The sequence below is a fragment of the Geotrypetes seraphini genome, chromosome 7 (genome assembly GCF_902459505.1).
Source record: "Geotrypetes seraphini chromosome 7, aGeoSer1.1, whole genome shotgun sequence".
NCBI lineage: Eukaryota > Metazoa > Chordata > Amphibia > Gymnophiona > Dermophiidae > Geotrypetes > Geotrypetes seraphini.
In genome coordinates this window covers 19,549,352-19,574,606 of record NC_047090.1, presented here as the reverse complement: position 1 = coordinate 19,574,606, position 25,255 = coordinate 19,549,352, and the positions used below count along the sequence as shown (strand labels likewise).

At 42.9% G+C, this 25,255-nt stretch overlaps 2 protein-coding genes across 7 annotated transcripts in view; one reads left to right on the top strand and one right to left on the bottom strand.

Moving 5' to 3' along the window:
* Window positions 1-25,255, bottom strand: part of LOC117363697 (cystine/glutamate transporter-like) — a 162,986-nt gene that overhangs the window by 70,999 nt on the left and 66,732 nt on the right. Inside the window, exons 1-5 of one of the 2 annotated variants that reach the window (XM_033951829.1) lie at window positions 17,226-17,559; window positions 12,862-13,099; window positions 4,198-4,324; window positions 2,669-2,784; window positions 1,118-1,243 (exon numbers count right to left, since the gene is read on the bottom strand). In XM_033951829.1, the coding sequence (XP_033807720.1) occupies window positions 1,118-1,243; window positions 2,669-2,784; window positions 4,198-4,324; window positions 12,862-13,069 (577 nt within the window). In that variant the 5' untranslated portion in view covers window positions 13,070-13,099; window positions 17,226-17,559. Of the gene's footprint in view, window positions 1-1,117; window positions 1,244-2,668; window positions 2,785-4,197; window positions 4,325-12,861; window positions 13,100-17,225; window positions 17,560-25,255 lie in introns of those variants that run through there. The other variant, XM_033951830.1, reaches the window with a different exon arrangement.
* The window catches only part of PEX26 (peroxisomal biogenesis factor 26), a 48,633-nt gene continuing 27,060 nt past the window's right edge, over window positions 3,683-25,255 (top strand). For 2 of the 5 annotated variants that reach the window (XR_004540112.1, XM_033951831.1), the window contains exons 1-3: window positions 15,143-15,668; window positions 21,500-21,640; window positions 21,987-22,309. Coding sequence is in view for 4 of the 5 variants with exons in the window: in XM_033951831.1 (XP_033807722.1) it covers window positions 15,463-15,668; window positions 21,500-21,640; window positions 21,987-22,309 (670 nt within the window). In the remaining variant the exon portion in view is untranslated. Of the gene's footprint in view, window positions 3,713-3,804; window positions 3,884-13,977; window positions 14,038-15,142; window positions 15,669-17,544; window positions 21,072-21,499; window positions 21,641-21,986; window positions 22,310-25,255 lie in introns of those variants that run through there. The other 3 variants (XM_033951834.1, XM_033951832.1, XM_033951833.1) reach the window with 3 other exon arrangements.

Below are 25,255 nucleotides of genomic sequence, written 5' to 3'. Positions count from 1 at the left end.
GCATTCATGCAATTCTTTTTTAAGGTTTTAACTTAAGTGCTTAAACTTTTGTGCAGATAAACATTCAAAAGCTATATTGAACAGCGACACTTATCTTTTTAGCGAATCGTTTGCTTGCTGAGCTTGAACAAGTGGCCCAACGGGACCCGTTTCTCCGGTTAAGGCTTCTTCAGGGGTCTGTTTGTTCGAGCTATAATAATAAAGTGCAACAATTAAAAATGTGTATCTTAAACATAACTTAAAGCAGTGATTCCCAACCCTGTCCTGGAGGAACACCAGGCCAATCGGGTTTTCAGGCTAGCCCTAATGAATATGCATGAGAGAGATTTGCATATGATGGAAGTGAGAGGCATGCAAATTTGCTTCATGCATATTCATTAGGGCTAGCCTGAAAACCCGATTGGCCTGGTGTTCCTCCAGGACAGGGTTGGGAACCACTGCCCTAATGAATATGCATGAGAGAGATTTGCATATGATGGAAGTGATAGGCATGCAAATTTGCTTCATGCATATTCATTAGGGCTAGCCTGAAAACCCGATTGGCCTGGTGTTCCTCCAGGACAGGGTTGGGAACCACTGACTTAAAGAATTAAACAAGAATTAAGTTATGTTTAAGATACACATTTTTAATTGTTGCACTTTATTATTATAGCTCGAACAAACAGATCCCTGAAGAAGCCTTAACCGGAGAAACGGGTCCCGTTGGGCCACTTGTTCAAGCTCAGCAAGCAAACGATTCGCTAAAAAGATAAGTGTCGCTGTTCAATATAGCTTTTGAATGTTTATCTGCACAAAAGTTTAAGCACTTAAGTTAAAACCTTAAAAAAGAATTGCATGAATGCCCGATGAAAGATAACGTGCAAACCTTGACATAGCCGCTTCAGTGTGACTATTGTGATCACTGTGCACCACAGGTATCTGAGGGCTTCATTCGTAAACCAAGTGTTAGCAAGTCCGGTTTTGGATTAATCTTAACTTTAGGCAACTTTTCATGAATTTACCCCTTTAGGCATCTGATCCTCTATGTCCCTTTACGAAACAGAGGGATGGATCTGCTGGTTGCCTTTGAGGAGAGGTCAGTCTCACACAGTCTAGGATCACAACTGAAGCACGTTACCTTTGCTTAGGAATACCATCCCCGGTACGATAACCAGTGTGAGAGCCATCAGTTTCGTAAAGGACAAGAAAGTTATTAACCTGGCACTCCAGCTGATACTCCAGCAGTTCAAGGCAACGGATATATCTAGAGAGTGGGAGAACAAACAACCCTTCACTGCAAAGACATTGGACTCCCTTCCCACTTTTAATCAGGCTGTAATAAGCATAAAGGAGCCATTCAAATTTACCTATGAATATGGCCCCATTACATCGTATTTGTTTAGGATCTACAAGCTCAAATTCAAATTGCAGGAGATCACCAGTTGTCACCTGCGGCCCAAGATAATACCAGAAATTCAATGCCGGTGCCATATATGGCCACTGGCATTGAATTTCTGGTCTCTTTTTGGCCAGCAGGGTCATAGCCGGCTATGCCAATATTCAGCAGGTAGCCAGCTGTCTCAAAGGCCAAAGATATACTACCCTTTTAGGCAGTTGTCTTTGGCTGCTAAACTTAGCTGGTGAGCAACTGAATATTGGCAGTGACCGGCTGTATTGTGCTACATAGCCAGTCACTGGCCAATCCAAAGACTGGGATTTTCAGCTTGAGATAGCCGACTCTTCCCCACTGAATATCGGCAGATAGCCAGGTATGTGTAATTTAGAATGCTAGGAGCCTTTCCCGACCATCTAAATAGCACTAAATATTGGGTCCTAATCTTTTATTGTATTTTAAAATAGATATTACCACTTAAAATTTGAATATATTAAAAATAGTAAATGAACTACATTTTTTTTAAACTTCATAATACACAAAACAGAATTTGAAAACAGAAGCAAAAAGTAGCATAGATGGGGAGGCCTATAGGAGATGCATAGCCATGTGCAGAAACTTATGGGGCCTCGTATACATAAATATGTGCATAATTGTATGACCTATTTGCATAAATATTTGTATTACTTAGACCCTCTTTTACTAGGATTACTAGATTTTACATATGTAAAATTCAGACCCATAGGCCCCCCCTTTTCAGGCCTGCCCAATTTCACCCATCCCTGCCCCGTTATGCCCACGCCACACCGCTCCTAGCCCTGCCCCCCTCGTCCTGCTCATTGGTCAGGAGGGCATCTGTGCATGCACGCATTGCATCCTGCACATGCGCAGATACCCCTCCCAATGCGATCTGCTTTTCAAAACCCGGCCAAAAGTTGCCTGGACATGCCCTCTAAAAAGAGGACATGTTCGGGTAAATCTGGACATCTGGTAACCTTGTCTGGAATGGAGTACATTCTTAGAAATACAGCAAATCTTACTTATAGCTGAATGAATCAGCATAATTCATTTTATTTAGCTGCTCAGTTTCCCATTGTTCTTAACATTTTTCTTATACTGAGATACCAGAACTGAAAAGAATATTTTATGTAGTGTCAAGGCTGACTTTTGACTGACTGCCCTCCTATTGTGCAGCATGGTTTGCATGCATCAGGTTCCTGTGTCTTTCAGGATGCACAAGTCATCTCTTCTTCTCTTCTCATATGGATTCATAGGTTTCAGTTGTTTGATACTCACAGTATGCCAGCAGAGCAATAAACTTCACTGCCAGAGGGGGCGCCACACATGGTTTAAGAAAATATTCCAGGAAATAGTGTGCAAAGGCCAAAACGATGACTGCACCATTGGCTGGTCTAGGGGAAACATTCAATAGTTAATCATACAAATGAATGTTATGCATTCCCACCCTTTCTCCACTCATTAATATTTCACACTTGCTTACAGGAGTAAAATCAAAAATTATTTACAGGGAATTAGCAAGACCTTTCTTTTACAAGCTGGTGTCTTTCATGAAGCAGCAGTGAGAGGAAAAAAGACCGCACAACGTTGTCCATCGTTGAAGCAAAACCCAGTTAAATACGGTATACTGTAAGTTAAGGGGCTCATAATCGAAAGAGAAAAATGTCCAAAAACTTGCCTAAGTCGGCACTTAGTCGAACATTTCCCAAATACGTCCAAGTGCCGATAATAAAAACGGGTTTTAGATAAATAATATAAATAACTACTGTTGCTATTAAAACCTTTACCAAACACCCGGTATACTTGCGTTTGAATGAACATAAGTCCTGCATCAATACCCAGTCGTTGACAGCCCCTCTGGTCCACCATTGGATTTCTAAAAAACATGGAGTGGATCATCTCAAATGGAGGGTGATTGATCATTTGGCAGTTCAGGGGGTGGAGGGGGACCTAGAGGCCAAACTAAATTTTCTGGAACAGAGATGGATATATAGACTGAACACGGTTACCCCTAAGGGGTTGAACCTTGAACTAGAATGGTCATCTCTCCTATGAGTTCCTGCTGGGGATTTGAAATCTTTATAATCTCTCAATCTTTCATCTTCAAGATGGGAGTGTTTGAAAATACACTTTTGAATAGTTAGTTTAACAGCTATCCCCCCATGTGATGTGTTTGGTTTGCCCATGGGAGGTTGCTTCGCATTGGCCCAGAGACAGCCGGCACACCCACACAGGGAGATACTTAAACCAAGCTTTAGCATCCCGTGGCCATTTTAAAATTCATGAGTGGTCGCGTTGTGGGTAACCAATTCAAACTTAGAGGTAAGCACTCTATTTCTAATGAACGGTTTTGGTGTTTGGTAAAGGTTTTAATAGCAACAGTAGTTATTTATATTATTTATCTTTATTTATAGGGATTGGAGCCCTGATGAAACCCAGTATAGGGTGAAACATGTTGGTGATAGATCCCTTTGAATGCACCACCTCAGCTAAGTATTAGCCTTATAATAAGATTATTGGCAAAAGAGTCAGAGCAAAGTTCTTTCTTCACAATAGATTATAAGTGACCCGGTGAGGATATAATGTGTAAATCCAACCACTTTTGAAACTAAAATGGAGTGGATGGTGGCATTTCTGAGGGTCTGAAGACTAATTTATTTGAGTGGATTCACTGGTGTTGGTTTACAGTATACCATCTCCTTTGTGTATTGGTATGTTACTTTGACTAGCACCTTAGGCCCAAAATGGACTTAGACTTTTTCTAAATTATGCTGCTCTATGTGTGTTTAAATATAAGGATGTCTTACCCAGTACTAATGGATTCAGCCCATATATATAAAAAAGCTACCAGAGGTCCCAGGGTCTCTTTAAGGTAGATGTAATTGCCTCCAGACTTTGTGAAGGTGATTCCAAGCTCTGCAAAAGAGAGAGCCCCTGGAAAGGGAAGCATTAGAATTAGTTTGCTACATGAATCAATAAATAGAAGACATGCAGGAGAATTAACATCATCTGTTTTAAAATCAGGACCCAAATGTTCAACTTAGTATAGGTATGTTTCAGAAGAATACTTTCTATACCCAACCTTAGGTGTCCTTTTACTAAGCTGTGGTAAGCAGTAATGTGTGCTTGCAGCAGGTTAAAATCCACTACTGTAGCTTGCACTCAGGCATCCCATGGTAGTTTTGACATCTGCATGCACTTCCCACTCACTGAAAAATAATTTTTATATTTTAGGCTTGGGGGCAGACGGTAGGCATGCCCAGTGTTAATCAGTTAGCACAGTTACATCACCACGCACTAACCAATTAACACAAAGTTAGCCTGCGGGTCCTTAATGCCTACAAATTAGGTGTCGTTAAGGGTTCGCGTGCTAATAGGAAGACTAGTGCGTGGCCATTATTGCCCAATTGGAAAAGTGGCCTCAACACGCAGGAAATCCACGTACTAATCATAGCGCAGGCCACATTTTCCTGTGGCTTTGTAAAAGGGACCCTTAGGGGGGAATTCATCAATGAGTGCTAACTGATTTAGTGCGCGTTAAATGCTAAGACACCTATGGGAATATAATGGGTCTCTTAGCATTTAGGACCTCTGAGTAAAAAGGGGGAGTTAGTGCACACTAAATTGGTTAGTGCCCCTTAATGAAATCCCTTCTCACACACTCTCCCCTTTTTTTTTTTACAAAAGTTTAGCACGGTTTTTAGCTCTAGCTGCGGCGGTAACAGCTCCAACACTCATAGGAATTCTATGAGCGTGAGAGCTGTTACCATCACAACCGGTGCTAAAAATGCTAGTGCGGTTTTGTAAAAAGGGGGAGGGGGTTTAGTATCAATTGTAACACACACACATGTTAAACAAATGGATAGAGCAAGCAGACTTGGAGCATGGCTCGTGTAAGTCTTCCCCAGTCCCTTTGTGTATGTATGTCTGGGCTTCGTATGTGTCTGTGCCAGAAGGGTAGAAGAGAGACGAGAGACTTTGAAAGGAGCAGTTCCCTGTCTGCTATGTTTCAGTATATCAAACCCCCGATATTCAAAGCTATTTAACTGGCCAGAAATGGCCATTAACCAGTTAAATAGCATTTTGGTGTCAGTCACAAATATTCAACACAAGATAGCCAGTTATCTCCACTGACTATTCACAGCCAGAACCAAAAAGTTAATCGGCTATATTGTGTGATAACCAGCATTGTTCAGCGCTAACTGACTGAGTTTAGTAGGCAAATTGAACCACAAAAATAGCAGTCCTATCTTTGCCATCAATTAACTTAACTGAACAGTATTGAATATTCTCTTAGCCCAGGGGTGTCCAATGTCGGTCCTCGAGGGCCGCAATCCAGTCGGGTTTTCAGGATTTCCCCAATGAATATGCATGAGATCTATTAGCATACAATGAAAGCAGTGCATGCAAATAGACCTCATGTATATTCATTGGTGAAATCCTGAAAATCCGACTGGACTGCGGCCCTCGAGGACCGACATTGGACACCCCTGTCTTAGCCGTTAAGTTAGCGCAGTCCTAAAAAGCCCTAGATATTCAATGCAGTCACCAGAAACAGCATAGCACTGAATATCCAGCCAGCTGAATATTGACCCCTCCCCAAGATTTTTTGGCCAGTTTTTTTTTTTTTGGGGGGTGTAATTTTTCTGGAACCACCGGTTCAATAGTTGATTGTATTCATGAGAGAGGTTTCCATGCAGTGCATACAAATGTGTCTCATAAATATTCATTGTGGATATCCTGAAAACGACTGGCTGGGGTTCCCCAAGGACAGGTTTAGGAACCTCTGCCCTATACCAAATCTGGTCCCATTCTATTACATTTGAGAATTATTTTGCCTACAGAGAAAAGATTCTTAAGCCCATATATATAATTTGTTCCCAACATCCATTGGGTTGGAAAGAATAACACATCGCAAAATTAGTTATGAGGTTTTAGCACTTATGAGAGAGTTCATGCTGCCCATCTGTCCATCCATCTGGAGCAAGGGTGGGCAATCACGGTCCTCATGAACCACAACCCAGTCGGGTTTTCAACATTTCCATAATGAATATTAATGAGATTGATTTACATAAAATAGAAGCAGTCCATTCTAATTAAACTCATGCATATTCATTGTAGAAATCTTGAAAACCTGACTGAGGACATGTTATAATTATTTTCATTCAAGGAAACAGATCAGTTTTAAACATAATGTGAAGACCAACAACTTTATTGGAAATTACCCTACTGCAAATAAGCCAAAGCTAATAAGGTTAAGGTTGTTTTCTTTCTTCTTTTAACTTTAGTTGTATATTACACTGGTCAACAAGCATTTTGCTACTGGAGGTCTGTCACCTGTACCTTAACAAGGACCACATGCTGACTCTAAATCTGAAAACAGTTCTCGTCTATCACATCCTGTTTTTAAGTTATGCATCAGTTTATGTTTATATCATTTTCGTCAATAACACTACTGTGAAGTGTCAGCATTTTATTGTTTCAGTAACGCAATATGGCATTTTAGGACACCTCATCGATCACATGTACCAGTAATTTGAAAGTTTATACTAAAAAGTGATTGTGCTGCTTTTTCTACCTGTGAATTTTTATATTGTGTTTGTTTTTGTCTAAGATATTATTATGAACAGACCAGATTGTGTTAACCATCCTGTAGCACTGTGTCCTTCTTCGTGTACGGTGACCAATGCTGGATGCAGTACTCCAGGTGAGACCAAAACTCAGTCACCCCTTTCATGCCCTGGAGCACTTATGGTCTTTATCCCGATCCTCAGTGACACCACTTGGGGCTCAAAACACTCTCATTGCTCCAAGCTTTGTGTCAACTCGTCACTGGATCGATCTTTTATATTATATTATTTATGTTTTTCAACTTTTGTCTATTTTATATATTCAAACTTCAATATTCACATTTTAGAATGATTTTTAAGCATATCACTTAGCATATCACTTAGCTTAATCATGTGGTCTCTGGCAGGGGATTAACACCTTGTGTTCTGTTGGAGGCCAGGTTCCTGAAGAAGGGCTCCTCCCGAAACCAGCGCGGTTGAACCTCTCCTCCTGGCGCGGTTTTTCCGTTTGTGTGACAGTTTTGGATAAGTATTGTTTCTTTTGGACATGTTTTTCACTTTTTGGTATGGTTTTTGACTTTGTTTGTGATTTTGCGTGAGTTTTTTGAGGGGGTTTGGCTGGCAGGGTTTGTGTGGGGGTCGCTCAGGTTGCTTGTGTTGAGTTTCGTTTACTCACTTTGATTGTTGATTGGTTTGATTTCTGCACACACAGGGCGCTCGATGATGGTGTGCGGGTGGAGGCTTATGGCCTTGGCCCAGAAGTGAAGTGTCGGAGCTGTGCTCCTATCACTGAGGGTTCACACTGAGAGCGCCCTATAACATCATACAATGTGACATGTTCTTTGACATATTACACTATATTTGGTTTGCAAGTTGTGAGCCAAGTTAGGCACTTTGAGCTTCCCCCTCACAGACCTTGATGTGACTTGGTTGCCTTCCTTGTTTTTTCTAGTAGGGGATTAACACCGACATGTTTCGCTATACAAGCTTTAACAAGGATATCCCCTAAACATGAATAACCGCCAACCTCTGACCCCTTATATCAAGATCGGGATAAAGACCATAAGTGCTCCAGGGCATGAAAGGGGTGACTGAGTTTTGGTCTACCCTCTTGAGTTGATTTATATTGATTGTATACCCTGGGTGAAAAATAACTAGTGCTATTGTTGTACTCCAGGTGAGGGCCTACCACGGCCCAGTACGGCGGCATGATAACCCTCTCTGATCTGTTCGTGATCCCCTTCTTAATCATGCCTAGCATTCTGCTCACCCTTTTCGCCGCCACCGCATATTGCGCGGACGGCTTTATCAATTTGTCAACCAGTACTCCCAAGTCTCTTTTCTGTGGGGTTTCTCCAAGTACCGCACCAGACATCCTGTGTTCGTGAATAAGATTTTTGTTACCAACATGCATCACCTTACACTTATCAACATTAAACCTCATTTGCCATGTTGCAGGCTTTTCTGCATACTGAGGCTACTTTCAGAATGACTGTAAAATGACCACAGTTCCTATTTCCCTCATTAATGGCCACATGCTAATTTCACAATTAGCTCAAGGCCATTAGCATGGAAACCCTTACTGACACCTATTTACTAGGTGATAAGTGCTCCTGTGAAAACTATACATTCATCAGTTAATGTGCAGTGATGCAGCTCTAGTAGCTGGTATATATTCTATGAGGTCCTAATGGGGTATCAGACAGCCCGACAATCAGCCTAGTTTGAAGGGGATAAGTTCTTCATTTGCCCCCACGGTGCCTCCTCCTCTGTACTTATTCTTTTTTTCTATTTTTTTCTGAATTGCTTTTCTATATTGCTTTTCTTGTCAATTCTAGTGATTTATCTTATCCTTTCATAAAATTTTATCAATTGTAAATACTTAGCTTTCAGCCTTGAAATCATTCCCCTGAACGCCAACGCGTTTCGAATTCTATGTCAAGGCGACATGGGGAAAACTACTATTGTGGAACATACACAGCGTACCGCCAACGGACTTTTCGGGGGGGGGGGGGGGGGGGGGGGGGGTTTGTGAAAAGTACTAGCTTTATAGCCCGTTATGTTAACGGGTGCTAGAATATATGTCTGTCTTTATTTTTTTCTCTCTCTGTCTCCTTAGCTGCTTTCTGTATTTCTGTCTTTCTTTGTTTTGGCTGTCCACCATCACCCCTTGCGTGCTCCCCCTGTCCATTCTCCCTTCCTTTTACCTCCCCTGTGTCCACCACCACCCCTTCACTGCTCCCCTTATCCAGCAGCAGCCCTTCTCCCTTTGTTTTACCTCCCCCCTGTCCAGCAAAACCTCTTCCTGATCCCCCTGTTCAGCAGTAGGCCTCCCTTCCTGTTCCCCCTGTCCAGCAGTAGGCCTCCCTTTCCCCCCCCCTGTCCATCAGCACCTCTTCCTGCTCTCCCTGTCCAGCAGTAGGCCTCCCTTCCTTTCCCCCCCTGTCCATCAGCACCTCTTCCTGCTCCCCCTGTCCAGCAGTAGGCCTCCCTTCCTTTTTCCCCCCTATCCATCAGCACCTCTTCCTGCTCCCCCTGTCCAGCAGTAGGCCTTCCTTCCTTTCCCCCTCCCCCATCCATCAGCACCTCTTCCTGCTCCCCCTGTCCAGCAGTAGGCCTCCCTTCCTTTTTCTCCCATCCATTAGCACCTCTTCCTGCTCCCCCTGTACAGCAGTAGGCCTCCCTTCCTTTTTTCCCCCCTGTCCATCTGCACCTCTTCCTGCTCCCCCTGAGCAGCAGTAGGCCTCCCTTCCTTTTTTCCCCCTGTCCATCAGCACCTCTTCCTGCTCTCCCTGTCCAGCAGTAGGCCTCCCTTCCTTTCCCCCCCCCACCAGAGCAGAATCTCCCCTCTGTCTATCCCCCCAACAGTCCAGCATCTCCCGTCTCTCTATCTCCCATCAATCCATCATCTCACCTCTGTCTCCTCCTGTCAGCCACTGCCGTTCGCCATGTGGTCGATCCGCTGCCGACAGGCGGGGTCCAGCTCCAGCGCGTCACTCGTGCACAACAGTGGGAGCAGCGCCACCAGCAGCAGCGCCGCCATCAGAAGCTCTTCTCGAGGGGGCGGGACAAGCTGCTGAGGAGCTTTGGGGGCTGCTGAGATGGCAGAGACGGAGCGGCCAAGCTGAACTGGCGTGTCCCCCCCCCCCCCAACCCGGTGCCAGCGCCGCTCTCCCTCTCAGCGGGCCGGGCCGGAAAAAGAGGAGACTGTTGTGTGGTGATATATAAGCGCGCATGCGCACTCTTGTGGCCACATCGCGATGGATCAGGGAACACGGCTTTAGAGTGCGCATGCGCGCTTACCATTTTATTATTATATATATATATATATATATATATATATATATATAAAACAACCAAATCTGTAACTCCTCTAGTATGTTCCACTCATGTATGTTAACTTGTAACAAAACAACAGCCATGCAGTCCACCAAAGAATCCAATATGAAACACATGAAGATCGGCAAACAATAAGGAGATTCAAATCAGGTTTTTCAAGGTGCTCCCAAGAACCATGCCCGATGCATTTCACCAAACAAGGCTAGTCAACACTAACAGAAAACCATGTCTTTCATATACATGGAACACATCGGGGAAGCAGGGAGAAAGCAGACGACTATCACGGCCCAAAACAGAAGGCAAGGGCCCAGGGCAGCTGCTCGCCTTGAAGGGGGAAAGATAAGGAATTCCGGCCAGCAGGGGAGAGAAAGCTGAAGAGTAGGGGGGGGGGGGGAGGAGGCAAGGCAAGAGATCGCTTCTCCCCCACAGCCAAAAATGTCCTTTTCAGAGAGGCCCTGACCCAGCAGCTGTTCTCATAAGCTGCCGGCGGATGCCCCGAAGTTTTCCCTCTGCCACCACTTCCCGTTTCCAACAGGGCAGATCGGGGCAGCTTTAAACCGGCCCTGCTAAGGCACGCTAACTGATTTAGCACGCACTACATCGGTTAGCACGCCTTAGTAAAAGGACTCCTCTGTGAGACAAGAGTTCCAAAACACCATATGAAAGCTGTAATCTGGCAATGTGTTTGATCCAAATGGCAGAGCAAAGATAAGTGTTTTAAAACTTAGACTGCTCTTAGCATTGTTGTGAAAATTAAAAAAAGTCAAAAAAATATGTTAAAGAAAGTGTGCATCAAGTGAAAAAGGCATATAAAAAGGAAATTAGAGCTCAAAAATAGAAATTAAAAAATTTTTGGTTTACAAATAATTGCAAATTACATTTCGGTGCTGTAATGAGGTTTTCCTGACCTATGATAGTACCTTTTGCCCCACATATGGGTCTTCACAAAACATTATTTTTGACACAGGGGTATTTGAGGTCTTTATTCCTCATTATTGAATCAAATATCATATCTTACAATGTGTTCATCTTATATTGGGTATTTGTTTTGGTGAAACACAGATTGCTTTCGCATTTTTTGTGTGACAATTGCCTTAGCTCGCAGGAATGACCCACATAGGGCACGCTAAGACCACTTTATACTGTTTGGTAAAAAGATCCCTTTATAATTGTATTTTTACATATATATTTACAGCTTTTCACTTTAGGCTACCAAAATTTTTTTAACTATAACTTCTTTTACCACCCACTCTCTTTTACAAAGCTGCACTAGCAGCTGCCATGCAGCAAAAGCTCCAAAGCTCTTTAAATCTCTATGAGCTTTGGGGCAGTTACTGCTGTAGCCCGTGCCATAGGCAGCAGAACACTGTTTGGTTTGGGGGGCCTAGGTGCTCTGCCCTAGGCCCAGCAGAATCCTGCGGCATGGCCCGTCACCAGCTTTCGAGTCCACCCCCTCCCGGCATTGTACTTTAACCCCCTCTTCTATGAAACCACGCTTGCAGTTTTTAGCACGGGGAGCCGCGCTGAATGGCCCATGCTGCTCCTGAAGCTCATAGGAACTCAATGAGCGTGAGGAACAGCGCGGGCCATTCAGCGAGGCTATCTGCGCTAGCATGGTTTCGTAGAAGAGGGGGGGGTCAATCTTTGAGGCAGCTGCTGCACAGCGTCAATGAGCAGGCCTACCCCCGGAAGTAGCATGAAGAATTCCGGGTCAGGCCTGCTTATTGACGCTGCACAGCGACTGCCCCAAAGATTTAAAATACAACATCGAGAAATAGGTGGGAGAGCAGGCATCAACCGGTGACTGCCAATTTTTTGGGAGGCCATGGCCTCTATGCCCCCCCTCCCCGTCCCGACACCTATGGCCTGTGCTATTGGGCTTTCTAAAAGAGGGGGTTAACTTGTAAGGTGAAGTTATTCTTTGATCATTATTGTTTTTTATGGACCCCTTTTACAAAGCGACACTAGCGAGTGCCACACAGCACAAGCCCCAAAGCCCTTTAAATCCCTATGGGCTTCAGGGCATTTACCGCACCGGTCCACGTTAAAACATTTTGCAAAAGAGGCCCTATGTGTTATCAATTTATTCCCACCTTATGCTATTAAACAACATCAGATTAAGGTTATTTTCATTAAAGCTATTTAAATCATTCCAAAATCCATGTATGATTTGATTTTATGGAGAAGCAAATGTTTGCTTTCTTACCTCCTTACCCCCTTTTACAAAACCATAGTGCAGTTTTTAGCACCAGCTGTAGCAATAAGTGCTCTGACGCTCATATTGTAGGGTCATGAAATGGTTAACTGTTTGAAATACTGCTCTGGTCTACATAGCTGGAAACAGTGTACAATCTACTGACATCATCTGCCTGAAATGTATGTCCCTGCCTTACCACATTGTAAGCTAAATAGATAAGAGTTTGAGCCATGATGTACCCTGCCCTCCTGAACATGTAACATTTAGAACAGCAAGGCTTAGATAAGCAGATAAATGAACTAGCTTCCTATAGGACTATACGTCGTACCCCTGAACCTATCACAAGTGCTAAAAATAAAACTCACCAAACATCGAGAGAATGCCACATAAAAGCCACATGATCAGAGAAAGACCCACATTGCCTGAATTTTTCAGCACTCCTTTGGGAGAAATGAAGATACCGCTCCCTATGATAGTGCCAATAGTTATCCCAACGGATCGCAGCAGGGTAATTTTCCTCCGCAGGTAAACAGCCTCATCTTTCTTCTTCTCTTTATGGTAACAATCATTCATGTTTACGAAAGTTCAAGATTCAAAATTTTTCTATCATAAGGAAAAGATTTTTTTGTTAAGAATGACTTATTGTGAGAGCTACAATGAAACTTATTTGGCATCTAGAAACTGTATTTTATATGGATAGAGATATTAGATAACAGTGCAGCAAACATGCAATATTAGATTTAAGAAAATACATATTCTGTTACATCCACTTCAGGTCAAAACAGGAGATCCTACCTTACCACAGTAGAGACACAAAAAAACAGAGAAGGCAACCTTTGGTGATCAAAATCTTTATTGTAGTGGACTCGACACTAAAGCCTCAGGAGTCTACAAAAAAATTTTATATGTAAACATAAACCATTACATTTATAAATATTAAAATCATTAAAAAATATTTAAAAAATCATTAAAATATATAATCATAAAGAACCATTTAAAAAATCATAGAAAAACATAGCAATGTAGCATAAAAGAATCATAAAAACTGTATGGAAACGTGGAGGGGAATAATCAAAAGATACATCTAAGTCCATTTTGGGTCCAAGTAATCGCCCAAAGTCAGACATGTGAGTGGTTTGAGGATCTAGGATTTTATATGTTAAGGCCTCGAGATATGATAGTAAGGTTTCTACTTGTCTGAAGGATTGGTTTTAGAGGTGAAGGTTGAGGTCTCCTAGGATTAGGTTGTAGGTTGTCGTTAGAGTTTCGATATATGAATTCTTAAAATATTGGTTTTGCTGTGTTCCAGTTATTTGAGGTTATGTAGCAGAGTATGCATGTTAGAGTTCCTTTGAGTGATGTGCTTGAAAGTTGACAAGCTAGTAAATCCATGTATGGATTGGTTGTTTTATCTTGTATTTTTAGGTTTATGGTGTTTCTGGCTGTGATGGCAATTCCTCCTCCTCTTATTGTCTCTGCAGACTATTGTTAACTTGTGGCTCTTTGGGCAAACTTCAGTTATTCTGGGGTCCAAGTCAGAGGTAAGCCAGGTTTCTGTGAGGAAAAGGCAGTCTAGGTTGTCTTCTTCTATCCAGTTTTTTATGCGTTCTGTTTTGGGGCCTATGGCTCTGATGTTCACATATGCACATTTGAGAGTGGTGTAGTCTGTTGGTGTGTTGTGAGTTGTTTTTGGGTATATGAGTGATCTTTGGTGGGGTTGTTTTTTGGTCTTGTATGGGTTTGTCGGTTTTCTTCTTGTTGATTGTGGGGCGGGTTGGTGTGTGTGAGTCTGATGGTTTGAGTTTCTGGCACTGACTGAGTACAATTTCAGATTGCATCTCTTCTCTCTCTTTAGCCATGCTACGTGTGCTTTTCCTACAGTTTTCTGTTTCCATTATCTAGAATATATACTACTGTTAATTTTAGGGAGGAGCACCACCTATACCCCCATATCAATCTAATTAATGATTTTTCATCTGAAAATCGTGATTCTTTTTCTGTTTGATTTTTAAATATTTGTAAACTGAGTATATTTGTAAATTGGTATATAAAACTAAAGGACTGGATTGGATCTCTTGAAATCTGTTGGGTTGTCTAATAATATTCTCTAATGTTCTTAGTAAGAATAATGAATTATGTGTGTACAGTGCTGGGTGTGGCTGGCATCACTTTACAAATACTTAGAAGGAAATGTATGTGCCCTGCTCCTTTAGAACAGACATATATCTAGTGCTGTACAAACCCACATTTCCATCATTCTTAATCTTACTCCATGTGTATTAAAGGACAAAGGGGTTCTTGGTTTAAATTTTTAACTATGTAAGTATACTGTATACATATTTTAATTATTGTTGTTACATATTTTAAATGTAATTAAAATCTAAATTGAAAAAAAAGAAAGGAGAAATCGCAACAGAACATTTACATAAACTTTTTCTTCTGTTATGAAGAAAGGGAAATACACTACAGTAAAGCACTAACATTTGCCCACTAGAAGGCGATAAAGCCGTCAATACGGAAGTCCACAAATACATAAGGTTTCCTGGAACACTGCATTTTGGTGGTTGTAGTCCTCCAAATCCTTATTCAGCTATCAGTATAAATAAGCTGCGTAGTTTATATGACTACAAATCCCAATGTCCTTCGCATTAGACATGGCCGACTTTTCAACATTGGATTTTAGAGTACTGCACTTGTCGGGCTCTTAACGTTTTTATTGGGTTTGAACTATAACCGTAGTTCTCATCTAGACTTGGAGGCTGTTTGCAAACATTTAAGCGTCGGTAGAGTGAAAGATCCAGCCCTCCTTTTTATCCTATCGATATAAATATTTGCGAGACTGATTTAAACTAACAATTCAAATGACCGTTTCTCAGATCGTCCTGAGTAACAAATTCTGCATCACCAATAAAAATTGGAAAAAGGGTGCCGATTGATTCAAGTAGGCTCTGTTTTGGTAAATTCTCATGAGGAATGATTCATGCACTTCGCTGGTGGGGCTTAGATGCTCAGGGCCCTCAGGGAGCAACTTAGCTGTGTCCCAGGCACTAGCCTTGCTGGAAGAGGCTGCTGATCTTTTGGTGGTGCAGAGGAATTTTAGTACCTCCTTGGACTTCTGTGAGAGAGGCTGTGAGACCATTACTACGGAATACGAGAATGGAGAGGATTACAGGTGCAGTACTTAGGAACCTTGGTATTGGAATTAAGGCTAGAATATGGAATCCCTGTATTAACAAAAGGGGTAGTAAAAAAACATAAGAATAGCCAAACTAGGTCAGATCAAGTCCATCTAGCCCAGTATCCTGTTTCCATAGTGGCCAATTCAGGTCACAAGTACCCGACAAAACTCAAATACTGTACAGTCAAACCTTGGATAGCGAGTAACGTGGTGTGCAAGTATTTTGCAAGACAAAACATTTTATTAAATTTTAACTCGATAAATGAGCATTGTCTTGCAGTACGAGCACATATACACATATCACGTCAAGTACGCACAATATGCACGCATCGCATCGCTGAGCACGGCTGAATGTAATACAAGCGCCCGCAGTTCAAGCGCGTACAACATACGCACATCTCACGCTGAACGTGGCTGAGCGTAATAAAAGCACCATTCCCAATTCGCCCACAGTGTAGTGACTGTTCAAAATGAGCGAGGTCTTGCAATACAAGTATGTACAGTACTGCATTTTATATTGGGTTGTGGAACGAATCGTCTGAGTTTCCATTATTTCCTATGGGGAAATTCACCTTGATATACGAGTGCTTTGGATTACATGCATACTTCTGGAACAAATTATGCTTGCAAACCAAGGTTTTATTGTAATAGCAACATTCCATGCAATCGATCCCAGGGCAAGCAGTGGCTAGCAAAATGAACGCAGGATGAGAATGCACACAGGAGCAATGCAAAGGCATTATAACATTCTTAGTCTTTTTTACCATACCTGTTCTAATGATTCATAGTTTCTTTGCTTTTTTGACCACATTTTTCCCTGACTGTCCAGATAGGCTCACAATCTATCTAATGTACCTGAGGCAATGGGGGGATTAAGTAATTTGCCCAGGGTCACAAGGAGGAGCGTAGCTTTAACTACTGTGCTACACTCTCCCCAATGCCATCTGCAAATTTAATAACCTCACTCATTGTTGCAATTTTCAGATTAATATCTTAAATAGCACCAGTCATGGTACAGATCCCTGTGATACTCCACTATTTACCATTCTCTATTGAGAAAAATGGCCATTTAAGCTACCCTCTGTTTTATGTCCAATAACCAATTCCTAATCCACAACAAAACATTGCCTCCTATCCCATGACTCTTTCATTTTCTTTGGAGCCTCTCATGAGGAATTTTGTCAAAAGTTTTCTGAAACTCTAGGTAACACTATGTCAACAGGCTCTCCTTTATTCTTGTTTATTCACACCTTCAAAGAAATGCAGCAAATTGGTGAGGCAAGACCTCCCTGGGCTGAACCCTTGCTGACTCTCTCTCCCATTAAATCATGTTTATCTACATGTAATGTAATTTTATTTTTTTACAACATTATTTGTGGTCTTATATCCTGCCAAATTCTCTAAAATGATATCCAAGGTGGGTTACAACAGTATCAAAGCAGTAACAGCAATCAGTGTAGTAGAAACAATAAATCAATCACTGTATCAACAGCAATCGGTGCAACAATAAATAGCTTCAACCATTTTCCCAAGCTCTTTAGTCAGGCTTACCAGTTTGTCATTTCCTGGATCACCCCTGGAACCCTTTTTAAAAATTGGTATAACATTAGCCACCCTCCAGTCTTCAGGTACTACAGATGATTTTAGTGATATGTTATAGATCTCTTATCAGCAAATCAGCAATTTCATGTTTAAGTTATTTCAGAACCCTGGAATGTATACCATCTAGTCCAGGTGATTTATCACACTTTAATTAGTTAATTTGGCTCAGTACATCTTCCAGGTGCACCGAGATTTCTTTCAGTTCCTCTGCATTGTCACCCATGAAAATTCTGGTTCAGATAGATCTCTTATATCTACTTCTGTAAAGCGGCACATGCGCTAATAACTGCTATCGCGGTTTAGTAAAAGGGGGGGGGGGGTTAGTCTCTCTGCTAGGATCTTTTCCTCCCTATGTGCTCCTTGAGCCAAAAATTCCACAGATTCTCTCAGTGGCTTTTTGCTTTTGATATACCTGAAAAAGTTGTTACTATGAGTTTTTGCTTCTTTGGCAAGTTTCTCTTCATATTCTTTTTTATCCTTCTTTATCAATGCTTTGTATCTAACTTGCCAATGCCTTTGTTGCTTCTTATTTTCTTCATTGGATCTTTTTTCCATTATTTAGAGGATGTTCTTTTGGCTCTAATAAACTCTTCACTTCACCTTTTAACCATGCTGGCTCTCATTTGCTCTTCTTTCTACTTTTGTTAATTAGTGGAATACATCTGTTCTGGGCTTCCATGATGGCATTTTTAAATAATGTCCATGTCTGATTTAAAGTCTTAACCTTTGGTGCCAAGCCTTTTAGCTCTTATTTTAACCAGTTTCCTCATTTTATCATAGTTGCCCTTTAGAAAATTAAATGTCGCTACAATCTGTTTCTTTAGTGATGTCACTCTCTCTTTTCTGTATAGTAAATGCTGAAGCTTGTAATTCAAAATAAAAATAGCCTCCTTTCACCTCTCTACCTATGTAGGTCTGAAAAATATAAAGGAGCTTTTTGATGCTTATAAGCCAGATATCCTGATTCTACATACATTGGTACCAAGTGTTAGAGAGCGGCATTTAGAGAAAGGAAAGAAGGCAACTGGACCTGAGATTGTGGCAATAGGAGCCAGGAAGGAGATAAGTTCTTCTCTTCCTCCTCTGTATATTCTGTGGGCTCCTGATTACTTAAAGTGTATATATTGTGGGCTGGCTACAGATATTCAGTGGCACTGCCCAGTTACCGTAAGTACTGCTGAATATCAGCTTTAACCAGAGAGAGAAAGAGAAACTGGGCAGGAGGAGCCAGAAGGAGTGGGGCACTAAAGTAATATTCATTGCGGGTGCCCACATAGCTAAGTGATGAAACAGCACCAGGTGCCGATACTGTATATTAGCTGGCACCTGCTTATCTTCCAGGTCACAGTCAGTAGATTCCTCTGCTTTCTCCTTGCTCCACCGCCTCCCCCCCCCCCCCCCCCCCCCGCCCACACACACTTCCCGTCCAAGATCTGAACCTCTTCCTTTCCTCCTCCTTCCCACAAAGAACATAGCCCCACACACCTACAGGTTTACCTTCATTTTTCCTGGTAGCCTAGTGGTCTTCAGGGAGGAGCAACTCCCAGTCACTCCTGCCCATGCTGGCTCAGGACTCAAATTGGTTACCGCAACTGTTACCAGCAATCTCATGATACTACTGTAGTACTATGAGACTGCCACCAGTCTCATAGTACTGCAGTAGTATCATGCAGTGGACTTGAGAGGATCACTGGGCCACTTGGAAAGATGAAGGTAAGCCTAGAAGCCTACAGGGATTGTGGGGGAGAGATCTGGGAAGCTATAGAACAGTCCCTTCAGAAGGCTTGGACTCTGGCAGATACTCAATATACCTTGTTGTGCCCAAGAGAGGCTCAGAGGAATGGAGACCCATCCTGTATCTCAAACACATCAACGCAGCCCTGAGGGTTCTGAATGAAGACCGTTTGGTCCATCATCGCAGCGATAGAACCAGGAGAATTTCTTGCTACCCTGTATTTGACAGAAACTTACATTCACATTCCAATCTTCCCGGAACACAGAATGTTCCTGAGATTCCATGTGTTGGAGAATCATTACCAATTTTCAGCACTTCCCTTTGGGCTAGCAATAGCTCCCTGAACTTTCACCAAATTTATGATACTAGTGGCCACTCATCTCCGCAGAGCAGATTGGTAGGTGCATCTGTACTTGGATGACTGGCTCATCAGCACTGTCCCTAATGGAAGGAGAAAAAGCAGTAGCGGCAGTTGCGGAGACATTGCAGAGTCTGGGCTGGATTGTGAACTTTTGAAAGAATCAACTAGTTCTGGCACAGTCCCTGGAATATCTGGAGGTCTTATTCAACACAGCAGAAGGCCAAGTTTTTCTTCCAGAATCATGCAAACAGAAGCTGCGTGGTCAAATTACAGACCTGTTGACCAAGCCAGTGCCTACTGTGTGGCATTACCTTCAGGTCCTTGGGTCGATGGCAGCCATGATAGAGGTGGTGCTCTGGTCAAATGTGCATATGCATCCCCTTCAGGACGCTTTGTTGTAAATTCTACTCCCTTGGCGACAGCTCAAAGCAGCATGAGCTGATGGCTCTGCCCACAGTCTTCAGCGAAGGGACTCCCACTCTTGATTAATTCCTGGGTCACGCTAACAATGGATGCCAGCTTGTTCGGCTGGGGGGCTCTTTGCAACAGTCACTCAGATCAAGGACAATGGACTCCATCTCAGTGGAAACTGTCTATCAACAGGCTGGAACTGTGCCGTTCGTCTGGTGCTACAATGACTGTAGTCTTTGCTGAAGGGAAAAGCAGTCAGAGTCTTCTCTGACAATGCCACTGCAGTGGCCTAGGTCAGCAGGCAAGGAGGCACCAAGAGTGCTCTGCTCCAGCAGGAGACAAAGCATTGTTCTGTTGGGCAGAAATTCACTTGCAGGTGATAATAATAATAATAACTTTATTTTGATCTCTGTGGCACTCTTGGCCAGGGTGGACAGTGTTCAAACGGATTATCTCAGCAGACAGACATTAGACCTGGGAGAATGGTTGTTGTTCCTGAAAGCGTTCCAGGCCATTGTGAGACAAAGGGTTCATCCGACTTTCAACTTCATGGCAACTGCAAAGAGCAAAAAGGTGACTTGGTTCTTCAGCCGAAGATGTGAACCTGGAAGTGCAGAGCTGGATTCCCTGGTTGAACCATAGAGACTGAGCTACTGTATGTGTTCCCGCCTTGGCCCATGATAGGCCAGGTGATCCACCAAATAGCAAATCACCCGGGAACGGTAATTCTAATAGCACCAGATTGGCCCAGGCACCCATGGTACGTGGATCTCATACACCTGCAAAAGGGGCAGTCTCAGACTTCAGGTGCACCCAGATTTGTCTTGCAGGGTCTGATTACCCTAGAAGATCCAGGACGCTTTGGTCTTAAAGCATGGCTCTTGAGTGCACAGCACTAGTTCAAAAAGGATATTATGAAGTAGTCATTGCTACTCCTTAGAGCTAAAAAGCAAACAACAGTTTCAGCGTACGCTAATGCTTGAGAGACATTTCAGTGCTAGTGCAGCAGAGAAAAGTTGGAGCCAGGCAAAACCCCAGTATCATCAGTTCTGGCATTCCTCCAAGAGGGCCTTGACAAAGGATTGGTTTCAGGGAATTCGCTGTATCTCTCTTATCTTCTTCTGTAGGCTTGTTGCTGGCTTTGGTATGAACTGAAGGGGGTAACAGAGACCAAGGAGAAGGAGTTGAAAAGCTGTGATTGACATCTTCTGCAGTATGCTTGCAAGCACAGATGGATGATCCTATATTTCAGCATACCATCCCTATCTACTGGAGAAGATATATCAAGGTGAGAACCTAATTAATCTCTTTGTCCATGAGTCATTATTAAGATGAACGTGGGAAAATCCACTTCTTATTCCTAGTATAGGCAACATAAAATCTGTTTTGTTGATTGTTTGTTTGTTTTGGGGTGGTTTGGATTTTTTTTTTTTTGGGGGGGGGAAAATCTTGCCAGATATTTGTGATATTGGTTGGCCTCTGTTGGAAACAGGAAACTGGGCTTGATGGACCGCCAGTCTGTCCCAGTATGGCAACTCTTATGTTCTTATTTAAATGTTGCTTTGATTATCCTACAATAATGTAAAATAGCAGACAGTTGTAAAAATTCCCAGTTGATAGATTTCATTTGCTTATCTCATGTGTAACCTTTTTAACTCCTTTTCTTCTTTCACTCTTTGCTCTTAACACTGACTTTTTGCTCTGCTTGATGAATAGGTGTGAGGAAATTAAAGCCTCCCTGTGCATTGTGGGCATGCAATCACTGGCAGAGATGAACCGCTGGCGAGAGGTCCTCTCTTGGTTACTGCAGTATTACAAAGTTCCTGAAAAGTTACCCCTGAAAATACTGGAGATGTGGTAAGCCTTTTAGGGGATTTTACAACCTGAGACCCCAGATGCTCAGAGCTCCAACAACACAGTTTTAAATACCATGCTGGGAGTGATATTTTTTTTAATTGGGTGATGCTCAGCACAATAGCATGTGAATTATATGCATGCTATTTTTGCAGAGCAGCCCTGGTGAAAGGGGGAGGAAAAGTGCCTGGCACCTGCTCAGAAGAGCAGATTACTGTGTAACAGCCATCCTGTCTGATTACACTTCTCAATAGTACTTTAATCCAATAAGTTTTTAATGAAAATATTGAGCAGCATCGTCCTATAGTCATTCTAATGAATTGCTTTGATTTATTGGGGGATTATTCAGCATCCTTCTGTACAGCAAACTGGAGGAGCCCCATGTGATCCTGGAGGTCGGAGGCAATTGGCTGAGAGATGAAGGCAATCGGAGCCTGACCGGGTATGGGACAATAGTGGAGTTGTACCTCTTGCAGGTGTTGCTGCCTCTTGGTCAGTTTGCAGAGGCTGAAAGTCTGGCGAAGGGCTGCGATGTGTTCAGCAAAGAGCAGCAAGCAATTGCCCTCAGGAGTGTTGCAGAGAGGCAGCAGCACTGGGCAGAGCCTCGCACTCCAGAAAAATCAGAGCAAGTTGAAAAAGAGCAGCCGATTACAAGAAAAGAGTGGCAGACGGGTAAGATTTCTTTGATAATCTTAATCTAGAGATGTAGTCTGTTTTTTTTCTCAGCTTATGCTTTTAAGTTGTGCATTTATATCTTTTGGGGGACGAAGGAGGGAGGTCGTCTGATTTCAGGAGTTAACTCTACTGAGCTATAGGGCTTGAGACATTTATTATCAACTACTTTGAAGTTTTTCTCCTTTAAATCTTTCTTACCGTCCTGCAAAAGTCCAGCCATCACAATACTGTGATTATTGGGGCCATAGACTGATGCTCCCCATTGGAACCAAATATGTATACTTCCCAACTGTAGCATTTGGTATTTCAGAACTGAGAAACTCTGTCCTCTCTACCCAGGGTCCTTCTGTTTTTAGTTTTATCATATTTGGCTGTTAGGAACACTACACTATGAATAATACCGATTAGTCGCAGTAGGGTTTGGGAATAGGCCATCCCATAAAGCAGTGTCTCGCAAACTTTTTTGAGCCAGGGCACACTAAGCCTAGTGTCCCTGGCTCAAAACACCCGAAGATGCGCTGGTGACATTATGCACTGATGTCAGCGCATGTGCAAAGGCTCTTCAAACGGGCCTTGCGCCGAGAGAAGGACCTGCGTTGGAGAGAAAGGCCAACAGAGAGAAGAGGTGCTGGTGTTGGGAGATTGCTTACAGGACCTGTCTCGCTTCACGAGAGGCACGTCCTGTAGACAGTCAGCTGGTGCCAGCCTCTCTCCTCTTCCCCAGTGTACTGTGGCACACCTGAAAACTCAGGAGGCACACAGTTTGTGATACACTGCCATAAAGGAAGCAGTGCACAAGGATTCACAACTCAGTAATGACTCTTCATGGTCTCCTTATCTCAAGAAAGATATAGTGGTGCTAGAAAAGATTCAAAGAGCGACCAAGATGGTAAAGGGGTTAGAACTCCTCTCATATGAGGAAAGACTAAAACGGTTAGGGCTCTTCAGCTTGGAAAAGAGACAGCTGAGGGGGAGATATGATTGAAATCTACAAAATCCTGAGTGGTGTAGAACGGGTACAAGTGGATCGATTTTTCACTCTGTCAAAAATTACAAAGACTAGGGGATACTCGATGAAGTTACAGGGAAATACTTTTAAAACCAATAGGAGGAAATTTTTTTCACTCAGAATAGTTAAGCTCTGGAACGCGTTGCCAGAGGATGTGGTAAGAACTGATAGCGTAGCTGGTTTTAAGAAAGGTTTGGACAAGTTCCTGGAGGAAAGTCCATAGTCTATTATTGAGGAAGACATGGTAACATGGAATATTGCTACACCTTGGGTTTTGGCCAGGTACTAGTGACCTGGATTGACCACCATGAGAACGAGCTACTGGGTTTGATTGACCATGGGTCTGACCCAGTAAGGCTATTCTTATGTTCTTATCATTATTATACTGTTAAAACTGAGTTATTCTGTGCTTTGAGTGCATGTATGAACAGCTTGGAAAAGTACAATATATGCTTTTAGCATAACCCAAAAGACTTGTTTCCTAGGGGACAACATACTAAACTGTCTTAATAATGGCTGTTAATTGGCATAAATGTAGTGTTTTATTCTTTTTAATAGTCATCATTAATGAGATGTAGATGAGGTGTGCGTTAACCTAAATCAGGGATACCCACACTTTTTTGGCTTGCAAGCTACTTTTAAAATGACCAAGTCAAAATGAACTACCAACCATAAAAATACTAAGCATATACCCCCTCTTACTACGGTGTGCTAGCCGATTTAGCGTGCGATAAGTGCTAATGCGCCCATTCTATGGACGCGTTAGCATTTAGTGCACGCTAAATCGGCTAGCGCACCTTACTAAAAGACCCCCATATTTATTTATATACATTATATACCGAGTGCACCTCTTCTGTCCTCCAGACCTCGTTCCATTCCCCAACCAACATCTCTTTCTGTCCCTCCAGGAGTCTAACTTTTCTTCCTCTCTCCTCCACTCCTATTGGCAACATGTCTCCCTCCTCTGTTCTGATCTTGCATCTTTCTGTTCTTTCTCAGGGTCTCTCCCCCCTCTGTCTCTTCTGTCTGCACCTCCCATAGTCCAACAGCTGCCCCCCTCTCTTCTGCCTCCCCTTTGTTTCAGTTTTCTCCCTCTCTCTGTCTTCCTTCTGCTAACATTTGAGTCCTCCCACCTTTGGTCCAGGTCTTTGTCTCTCTTACTCTTTTTGTCTTCCCAGCCCCAGGGCCTGGCACCTCTCTCTCCTCTGTTCAGGGTATTTCCTTTCTCTAACCCCTCTAGTAGTCCAGGATCTGCCCTGTCTTCCCCCTCCCTTTTGGTTCAAGGCTGCTTTCCTGCCCCTCCTCAAGGTCCTTTTGTCTCCCCCCCACCGATCCAGCGTCTCTAAGGCAACCCCCATTCCGCCAGGGCCCTCACGACAGGCACAGTCTTGCCCCGATATGCAGGGCCGTACCTCCGCTGCTTCCCTCAGACTGGATCCCTTCCCTCCATTCTTCCCTCTGGGCCTAACTACCATAAGTTCAAAGTAATTACGGCAGCCTGCAGAGGGAACATAGCAGGCTGCTGTCAGCATCTCTAGCATGTTCCCTCTGCAGCGGTCCCGCACCTCCTCTGATGTCAGGGGCGGAACTGCCACAGAGGGAACATGCTACAGAGGCTGACGGCAGCCTGCTACGTTCACTCTGCAAGCTGCCATGGGGGAATACGCTATGGAGAACACTGGCTCTGCGATCTACCGGCATTGCCTTTGCGATTGACATTTTGAGCACCCCTGACCTAGATAGTAACAAAAATCTCTTTGTTATCTAAAATGTAAACTCTGTGTTAATGCATCAGTAGTGCATTTTGCATATTCTAGCATTCTACTTTTTCATTATGTTCATTGGCTATGAGCTATTTTGCCTACTTTTACATGGTTTATGGTTCTTTCCTCATTTGATAACAAGGCCCCAGTTCTATAGGGAAAATTTAGCAC